The sequence below is a fragment of the Physella acuta genome, unplaced genomic scaffold (genome assembly GCF_028476545.2).
Source record: "Physella acuta isolate Inbredline_101_S28 unplaced genomic scaffold, ASM2847654v3 ptg000087l, whole genome shotgun sequence".
NCBI classification, from domain to species: Eukaryota; Metazoa; Mollusca; class Gastropoda; family Physidae; genus Physella; species Physella acuta.
Window position 1 is genome coordinate 934,255 of NW_026731607.1, and position 10,852 is coordinate 945,106.

The 10,852-nt window shown below is 34.3% G+C and overlaps 1 protein-coding gene across 1 annotated transcript; it reads right to left on the bottom strand.

Moving 5' to 3' along the window:
• Positions 1-6,064: 6,064 nt before the first annotated feature.
• LOC131926984 (uncharacterized) lies at positions 6,065-9,444 on the bottom strand. Its single transcript, XM_059282611.1, has 4 exons — positions 9,252-9,444; positions 8,944-9,061; positions 8,611-8,712; positions 6,065-6,839 (listed from the first exon to the last, which is right to left on the bottom strand). Exons 1-4 carry the CDS (start codon positions 9,317-9,319, stop codon positions 6,576-6,578), a joined length of 552 nt encoding a protein of 183 aa, XP_059138594.1. The 5' UTR covers positions 9,320-9,444; the 3' UTR covers positions 6,065-6,575.
• Between the last annotated feature and the right edge of the window lie 1,408 nt (positions 9,445-10,852).

The following is a 10,852-nucleotide window of genomic DNA, read 5'->3' on the forward strand; positions in this document are numbered from 1 at the left end:
CCTCCCCTTTATATAAGTAACTTGTAGCTGACGTGCAAGCCAACGCCTAGCCACGCCCCACCGAGCCTCTTTAGCTGCTAATTCGCCACGTCTGTAGATTTAATTTATGCATATCTAATTTCTTAGTCAGAGTAGGGCGGGTCGTGTGTACTCACACACGTATTGATTAATTTATTCGACATCGATACTTGATATTTGTCATTATTTGACAACAACGACACTAACATTAACGCCTAATTTTTTTTCCAATCTGAACAGTGATCTAATGCAGAATTTCGAATGTATATAGAAAATATATAATTTATATAGAAATATGTATACATTTACCTGTTTCTTTCCCCCACCCTCCAACACCGGAGAAAAAAGTCTGAAAGAAACGCTGTCTGTATGATTGAGGTTTAACGGCCAAAAGTAGGAAACATGTTTAGATTATAAACCCTGGCTCTAGTCTGTTTGACTTTTGTTTCTTTCAGAATTTTTTTCTCAATAAATAGATCAAAGTTACTAGATAAAGTTTTGTGATAATGTTTACACTTAGCATCTATAAAAAAAAAAAAGAACGGTGTCATTGATGGTCGAAAAAAATTGTATTACGAATGGAATGCCGAAAACGATACACAATAGTAATGTCGTTATTGATAATTCAGACAAATACAAATAGACGCTTAATGTATTGTCTAATTTTAGAAGTGAACGTAGATATAGAAAACAAATACCGGAGAATTATTATAATTAGAAAAAGTTGGGGTTATTAGGTGTTGTATTTCAAGTTAAAATTTACGGATTCGGTCAAAAATCAGTTTTAGAAAAAAATCCGCTTTGATGACATTTTCGTCTCCTATTAAATTTAAACTTTAACTTGTGCTATTGGTTTTGGTTTCTGTTTAGAGAAAAAGACTACACTTTCAACCTAACGCCCGTTGAATGTCTCCCTCAACAAGCAATTTATCTAGTCTTTAATAATTTTCATTTTAGCGCACACCCACAACACAATCTACTCTCATAAGTCTACACCGCCTTATACATCGACATCCACACCACACTGCACTGCATCAACAGCACAAAACACTGCCACTCATATCAACACTACACTGCACGTATCAGCATTATATTACACTTCATGCACATCCACGTTAATACCACACTGCCTGTTGTTCACAGCCACCTGTTACGCATGAACTCTTTGCCCGTCAACTTTGTCTATATGGGGGGGGGCGTAAATGTGTAATCTTCTATATTAAAAAGTACCTATTAATTAACAACTTTTATTATATTATATAAACTATAGAAAGTGTAATATAAAAAGGTATAGCGATCTTGTTGTGCGAAGAGGGCTAACTGTCGATTTTGCGCCCCCTCACCAAATTAGGCCTATATATAATTGGTGAAAATTCAGAAAATGCGCCCCCACCACCTTTATTTAAATGGTTGGTTGGCTTTTTACTAGTCACTTTCCGTTTTTTTTATGTCAGATATTTTGATGTAGCAAATAATTAAATAAGTCTGTAATATCAAATAGCAGTCTATTCGGCATCATTTATGGAAGACTCTTTAGCTGTTGCAATTTATTAAAACGCACTCAAATATTTCACACTGACTGCAATGGGATTCGTTTCAAGTGAAGCCATTTTAGAATATATAATGAACGTTAAAGGTTTTTGATAATAATCCGTGTGTTTATGCGGGAGTGGCGTATTTGTATGTATGTGTGTTTGTGTTTGTGATGATTTGAAAATATTATTTGTGTATGTGTGTTTGTGTTTGTGATTATTTGAAATGATTATTTGTGTTTGTGTTTGTGTTTGTGATGATTTGAAATGATTAATTGTGTATGTGTGTTTGTGTTTGTGATGATTTGAAAATATTATTTGTGTATGTGTGTTTGTGTTTGTGATTATTTGAAATGATTATTTGTGTTTGTGTTTGTGTTTGTGATGATTTGAAATGATTATGTGTGTACGTATGTTTGTGTTTGTGATTATTTGAAATGATTATTTGTGCCTGTGTGTTTGTGTTTATGATTATTTGAAATGATTAGAGATTGTGTAAAGTGAGTGTAATTGTGTGTATGTGTGTGTGTCGCCGTGTCTGTGTTTGTATGTGAGTGTGTCTGTATGTGAGTGAGTGTCTTTTTAGTGTATGTATATCTATTTGTCTGAGCAATCTTGCGTATGTCTGTTTGTGATTGTGTGTGCGTTTGCATGCTTGTATGCTTCTGTGCGCGTGACTTTATGTGTTTGTGTGTGTTGACGAGTGTGTGTGTATGCAAAACAATTTTTAGTCCTTGGATGGTCGCTGTTTTCGCATGAGCTGTTAGAAATGAAAAGAACAGATGTGATAAAAGATTTCATGTTTAAAATTTCTAGATAAGCAATATTCCACACGAGTAGATTTAAAACAATATAAGATAAATTCGGTGTTATAGGTATCATAGCTACCCATATTAACCAGCTGTCACAACCACCAAATTAACCAGGTGTCATAACCATCCAATTAACCAGCTGTCGCAACCATCAGAGCTACCCATATTAACCAGCTGCCACAACCATCCAATTAACGAGCTATCACAACCAACTAATTATCAAGATATCATAGCTACCCATATTAACCAGCTGTCACAACCACCAAATTAACCAGATGTTATAATACCCCATGACAACCAACTGTCATAAACACACACATTGACAAGCTGTCTGACTGTCACAACCACCCATAATAACCAGCAGTCATAACCACCTATTAACCGGGTATTATAACGACCCATATTAACCAGGTGTCATAACCATCCGTATTAATCAGATGTAATTACAACTCACATTATCACCCCATTAACCAATATTTTTTATTGCTAACCCGAAAGTCACGTGTTCGGATCGCTAACGCTGTTCCATGTAGCGGCCACCTAGGGTTTTTTGCAATACATCGTACTTTGAACAGCGCATACCGGCCACTTCGTGAAATCGCCATAATCACTTTACATTGATCAGCCAATGTCCGAAATTTCTCTCGAATTTTTATATTGGCCATTATATTAGCTAACTGATGTCTATCGTGCCTTTTTGTATTCATGCGTTTCAGAAAGTCAGACAGTGAACATGTGTGCGTATGTGCGTGCATATGTGCGTGCGTGTGTTTGTTTGTGCGTGTGTGCGATGATTTTAGGTTAGCTATCTTGCGGTTATTTTCATATCAAATATCGATCAAATTCGCTCACAAAGATACAGCTGTCTCAGATTAAACGAACAATGGCATGAACTAATTTCAAGCAGGCAACACCAATTAGTAAATCCACCTGAATTAATCACAAACAAATGGTTTTCTGCCTGTAGCTGTGGAATTGTCTGTGTGTAGGCTACATGTAAAAGTGTGTTTGAGTGTTTTTTGTCAATGTCTATGTTTTGCTAATATGAATGACTAAGTTTCAGTGTTCTGAATGTCAAAATAATCGAGAACATAGCAATTCAGGTGCAAAAATCACAAAGGGAATATGCAATATATAAATATGAACTTTGTGCTGATAACTTTGTTTTGGAGCTATAACTTTTAGCGACAACAAACTACTGTTTTAAAACAAATATTTGTATTCTTATCCTAGTTAGCGTCAACAAAAATTTGACTAATAAAACAAATATAAAAAATCTTTGTATTAGAAAAAAAACTTTTAAATGCACTGAAAATAAGAATAAAACAAACTAATTTACTTTTATTAAAGAAAGCAAATTAAATTACACAAAGTCGGTTGAAGGGGCTTCTTCTTCTTCTTCGTTCTTAATTATTAGTGTTGAAGGGGATCGAGATTTATCTGCCAGTGGGGTTGAATTCGAGACTTTGTTCGAATTTATCAACCATGAGCTTTTTGCCGACTCGACCACGCCTCCAACACAATTAAGCGTTACGTGTCAACTGGTTATGCGCCATTGAGGTCAGTGACTCCGATTTGCTTCCATAGCCTTTGTCCAACCAAGAACAAACTACAAGGCAGCAGTTGTTTTAATTTTGGAGTTATCTCTCCTAGAACTCGAGACTTTTCGGTCTAGCAACCATGAGCTTTACCGACTCGACCACGCCGACCCGGTTGAAGGGGCGTGTATTCTGATTCAACTGCCGAACTTCCACAGGGTCGGCCCAAGACACCCTTACTTTCGCGTAAATCGAAGCACCCCAGGATCCCACATTAGCACTATAGCATCTATGTTTGTTTTAAAGAGCGTCCTTATAATTTCAACGGCTAGACGAAACCAGTGGTTGCACCCGGCGCTTGTGCAGTTCTGTAGCTGCTGGCTTATGGAGCGACCCGCGACAATCCTGACACTTGGGTGGTCGCAGAGGAGTGTTAGTTAGGGTTAGCATACCCTGGGGCGTCAGGCCGGTAATATTGACCAACCATGCTCCATCAACTAAGATGCATTATTTATATTTAAAAGACTCAGGTTTAGGAAATAATTTCACACGTCTAAAGAGGCACATTTGGTAATGGGATGGTGAAAGACTTAAAAATATATTGTACGTATGGTGTGTAGGGCAGTGTATTGTTTCAGAGTTTAAACATGTTTATTTTATTTACACTGTTAATGTTAAATACACAGAAATATTAGCAGAACCACAACTATAACAGCAACATATAAACACACAGACATACTAGCAGAACCATAAATATAACAACACCTAAACACAAAAATACAAACAGAATAACAACTATAAAAACAACATAAGTTATAAACCCCAGCGCTAGAAATTCAAAACACTATCAACATAAGTTTATTTAAGTATATTTTAATGAAATCGTTTAAAAATACAACACCAAATAGAATTTTTTTAGAGTTAAAGTACATTAAAATTTGTTTTAAAATAACTAAAGCAATTGTCGGACCTAATGGTCAATTGAGAAGATGAAGTGATACCACGTTAGTTGTAAACTCAGTTCGTTACGACCGTTCCCAAATAATTATGCCTAACTTGAGGCAAGTATTCACATAGCAAGTTAGCTTAAAAATTTCAACTTAGCATTGGTCACTCTACCATTCAACACGATAAAAGAAGCCGTGAAATACGGGCTACACAATTATTTTTAAACTGAGAAAGGCAATTGTATATGTCTACTTCAATCTAATAACAGTTCAAGAAATGGTTAATTTTGCATAAAACATGCATTACAATAATACGTTAAGTCCTGATACATAAAAATCAAGAAGTTATCACTATCTTTGGTTAAACGAGACTTAGGAATAGTATTTACTATAAACAGTTAAATATAGGATAGTGCTGGTATTACCTAACAAAAATATAATATTGTTTAAATAATATTGTGTAATACAAACTCCTGCATTACGAACCTTAATGTAACACAACTAGAAGTGTCCATACCATGTGAGTGCTCTCTTAAATCTAAAAAAAATATTTTTAAAACCATCACAAAAAGTATAAAATGTCAGACAAGCCCCTTAAAATCAATTCACATAAGCGAAACCGTATATATATATATATATATATATATATATATATATATATATATATATATATATATATATATATATATTTAAAATTACATTTAAAATTTTTAAAAAAAATGGTCGAAATGAAGCAGAAACTCAAGTAAAGAATTAAGTAACATAACTATCGCAAAACAAGAGCATTACTTTGCTGAAGACATTTTTGCAATAAAATAGACTGAATTCGTAATAATTTGATAAGAAATTTAGTACCAAAAAATGTTATAAATCTCCTTAGTCTTAAAACTTAATTTTCTCTACATTAACAACCAAGGTCGAAGTTTAGCCCAAAAGCGCGTTTCTTCGCAAATTTTAAATACATCCAAAAGAAAAAATGATTTAACAATACTTAACTTAAAACAAAACTTAATTTTCTCTACATTAACAACAAATGTCGAAAAAGAAAAAATTTAACAATACATATGCACGTAAGAGGGTGTGACGACATGATGAATCACACTGACACTCGACCTAGTAACGTCACTCAACAGTACAGATTGTTCGGTTAAACTCTGTATTTATCTGTTTGCAATATTCTTCGTAATTCCTACCAAAGTCAAGTTGTCTCAGATTTTTTAAAACGGTGAATGTTTCTAAGGGAGCGGTAAAGGTCATGTTTGAGAAGGATATTACTTCTAGATGTGGTGTGTTTTTAAACGCAGTTGCTGAAACAGTCATGTTGTTGTGTTTGTTGTTACTTACAGACAAGTGATTTAGTTTGGAGTCTTTCGGGAAACTGTCCGCGCTTATGGCCTTGACGTTGTTGTGATCCAAAATTAAAAGAATGACTGAGGCTGGTATGTTTTTTATTTGTGAGATTTTGTTATGTGATATGAACAAAATACCTAACTGATCTGGCAACCCCTTTAGCTCTGAGATTTGGTTTTTATTGAGGCGGAGATCAAAGGTCGAATTGGGTATGTTTGTAATTTCTGATATTTGGTTATTACTCAATTCCACTTTGTTAAGTATATTACTTTCTGGAAAGTTCTCGATTCGCGTTAAGGAATCGTTAAGAAATTCTACTTCATAAAGATTTCTAACATTGTAAATTTTAGGCATTTTATGCAGTCGGGTTTTAAAGATTTACAGATAATTCTCTAACTTGTTGATCTTAAGATCTGACTGCCCATTTAGTGACGAATTAGAAATATGTACCTCTATGAACTCTGTCAAAATTTCAAAAGAAGCGGTAGCATTGCTGAGAGTAACACCTTTCAAATTTAAATACTTTAGAGATTTTTTTGATTTTTTCCAGGCAAAGGCACTAAGTGTTGCACCTGCTGAGGTTATCCGCAGGTAATTTGTTTCGGGGATGCTGTTGTCGGGGAAGAATGTGTTTGCGTCTGCCTGCGAATAATAAATAAGGATTTTAAATTAAAAAATGTTATTTACTAACTGTAGTGAGAGGCTGTGGAGTTGTTTAAATAAATTATATATATATATATATATATATATATATATATATATATATATATATATATATATATATATATATATATGCATATATTTTTATATATGCACATAAAATCATATTATATGCTTTTTTTACTGAAATCGAAAACAAAGCCAAAAGCACCACCTAAACCTCAAATGTAACCGGAAAAACAAATGTCATAGAAAACGGATTTTTATCCAAAAATTTTTACCGGATCCGGAAATTTAACTTCAAGTAAAACCACTAATAACTCCGACCTTAATCCTGATTCTAAAGTTTATATGCATATTACTTTTCCGATATTTGTTTTATATGTTTTATATGTTTACATTCACATTTAAAACTCTACAACTTAAATTAAATGGGCGTTTAATTTTTTGTCTCTTAATTGTGTATCGTTTTAGTAATTTGATTCTTAATTTTATTTTTACTCAACCATCAATGACGCCATAATATTTTGTGTATAGACGCTGAACGTAGACATTACCATAATACCTTATCTGGTAACTTTGATCTATACGCAGTTACTGCACATACTAAATATAGTCGTTGGCATACCCCTTAACCCTGCACCAAAGCTCAAACTTTACAGAAGTTGCATTTCTTACAGACAAAATATAGTTCGCCCCCCCCCCCTCCCCTAACATTTCATTGCACCTCCCCCAACCCAGGAGAAAAACAACTGAGAGAAACTCAGGTCGCACAAATTAAAGGTTTACCCGATATCTATAATATAGACCAGAGGTCTCCAAACTACGGCCCACGGACCGGATGCGGCCCGCGAGGTCCTCTCATCCGGCCCGCGGAGATCTTTTCGTCTTTATAATAACACAATATCGAGCACATGAGGAAATACACGCATCTAACCCGCCATGATGCGAGTTGAAAATCCTGGTCTTACGACAACCAATCGTCGATACTAATCAAACTTCTTCTTTCTTAATTCTTAATTTTGTATTACGTGTCAACGTGTTATGCGCCGTATAGGGCGTTGCATCTTATTTTAGACTACTTTTCTTTTTGGGTTTATTTGATAAGCTTTGTTAAACCTAGAACAAACTACAACCCAGCAGTTGTTTGATTTTTACAGTTATATTTTCTAGATGAGTGACTGTCCCCAGCTATAGAGCCCTATCTGCCCGGTTGCTTGAAATCGGTTGAGTACCCATAAGCTTAAACCGACCCGACCATTTGGATGGAATCAAAATCCTGATTGAAACTCAGCTGTACGCCTGGGTATATGGATAAAAAAATGTTTGGTTCTTTATATTGTTATGGTATACCTAGCAAGAAGCTTTGTTTGAGACGATTATAATCATGTGAGAAAGAGAGAGTGCGTGTTTTTTTTTTTTTTTTTTTTTTTTTTCGATTTTGACCCTACGTCTCAAAGACGCACTGCACTAGGGTATGTTTTATGCAGTGGTGGAACTAGATTTTGGCCCCATATATATATATATATATATATATATATATATATATATATATATATATATATATATATATATATATATATATATATATATATAAATTACGGTAGGCTCTGTGCCCCTAAACTGCCTGGGCACTCCGCATTGCGGGATCTCGCGGCACTGTAGTTCCGCCACTGGTTTTGTAGTGTAAAAATCGTTTTACAAAATAAATTTTTGGCTAATATAATCTATTATATTATAAGTGTTTCAGTACCTCAATCGATAATCTTTCGAATTTCCAGGAGCCGATTAATTTGTTTACATTGGAAAAGTTGACCTGACAACTGACATCGAAAGGAATAAGATAATTGCATATCTGAAGGTTAAAAATTACATTTATAATGTAATATTTTAAATGTGTATTTATAATTTTAATTTAGACATAAACGTACTTGCGAATAAAACAATTAGAATGTTAAGACGGAATGAACTGAGATTATAATGTTAAATTTGACAATTTTACCCCAATAATCCCAGATTATATTGTTAAATTTGACAATTTTACCCCAATAATCCGAGATTATAATGACAAATATGAACATTTTACCCCAAGTTCGAAATGGCATGGATGATCTGCCGTGTAATTTCTTTCCCAACTAATTTCATCTAGATGCGAGTCTTTACCCACAGGCGTTTTTTCTATGATGTTCGTTTTTATTGTTGTCCTATTGATACAAAAGAACTTAGTAAATAAAATTATGTCAAATAAACATTAAGTAAAAGTTTACTATTTTTAACCCAAAACATATTTTGTTTAATGTTATTTTAACAAACACAATAATAACTTAGCTTTTTCCAACGTGTATTGTAAATAACAAACATTTATTTCATAGGAAGAAAATAAAAATTAATCACCCGTTTTGTAACGTTTGAATGACAAGTATCCAGTAGAGCGTTGCCCTTAAACAAGTAGTGGTCAGCATGATGTAGGTTTCATATAACGTCCGCTGTGAGTTGGCCGTAATAACTATCTGAATATTTTATATCAGCTTGTTGGCCGATTCGCGCTAACAGAACACTTTGTTAGTAAGGGAGTCCAACCCATAGAAGGCAGGTATAGACCAATATTGATTACTGTGTTAATTAACTCCCCAAGATGTGGGTGGGCTTATATATATATATATATATATATATATATATATATATATATATATATATATATATATATATATATATATATATATATATATAACACTATATATATATATATATATATATATATATATATATATATATATATATATATATATATATATATATATATACACTACAATGAAGTGAAGAAAAAAATTTGGTAATGTTATTAATTAAATCCTAAAAGGTGAATTTGCTTCTGTGTGTGTCTGTATGTATATGTTTTTGCGTTTGTATTTTGCATCGTTCTGTGTGCGATTGTAGGTGGACAACATTGTTTCAAAACGTTGTTTGTTTTAGTGTGTCTGAATGTATTGGTTTCTGTTTGTGTATGTGTGTCGGTGTGCGTCTGTGTGTGCTTGATGAGTGCGCTAGTACATGCGCCCCGCCATTTGTGCATGTGTTTGTACGTATTGATGTACGTGAATGGAAAGATGCACGAAAATTTCTAATATGCCAAGTTTAGTAGAACTTCCACAAAAGTAGATTTTACAAAATGAATGCATGCATGTGTGAGGTTTAGGGGTGAGTTGGTGTTTATGAGCTGTGTATTTTGTGTAGTTTTTGTGTTTGTGAGAAAGTATTAATGTATATGTCCGTTTGTCTCTCCGAGAATGCGCGTGGGTACGTGTGTATGTATACCTAAGTGTGTGAAAGATTTAATGCGATACTGTGTATGTGTGTATGTGTGTGTGTGTGTGTGTGTTTAGAGAGACAGACAGTATGCTGTGCAATAGCCATCCACTAATTGTATTGATATTTTTTTCATCAAAGTCGTGGAGATTGAAGGCTTAATACCACACAACTCATCAACTCAGATGAATAATCTGTTTTTATATAAACAACTGGTGACGAACCGACTACGACGGAGTAAAACATGAAATTGGATAGAGCCCTCAATACTCTATCATCACAATACATAACCTTTAACAGACAATCCTGTAGATGAAATCAGTGGCGTAGCCATGATCGTCTAATGGGGGGGGGTGTTCAAATTTTGTACTGCATAATAAATGTATATATCAGTGGCGTAGCGCAGCTCCCCGGCCCCCGAGGACAAACTTTTGATTTTCGGTCCCCCTCTAACTTTTGATTTGATTTGCACCCCCCCCCCCCAAACTTTTGATTTGCACCCACCCTCGCTCAACCTTTATGTATTTACCGAGGGGTCTATGGGGAGGGGGGTTCTGACCCCCCTAACCACCCCCCCCCCTGGCTACGCCGCTGGATGAAATACAGCAGGTAAATATTATAATCTACATGTGATGTAAATTTAACAAAATTGCTAACGTAGTTTGATTAGAAGGCAAGAAACATGTATT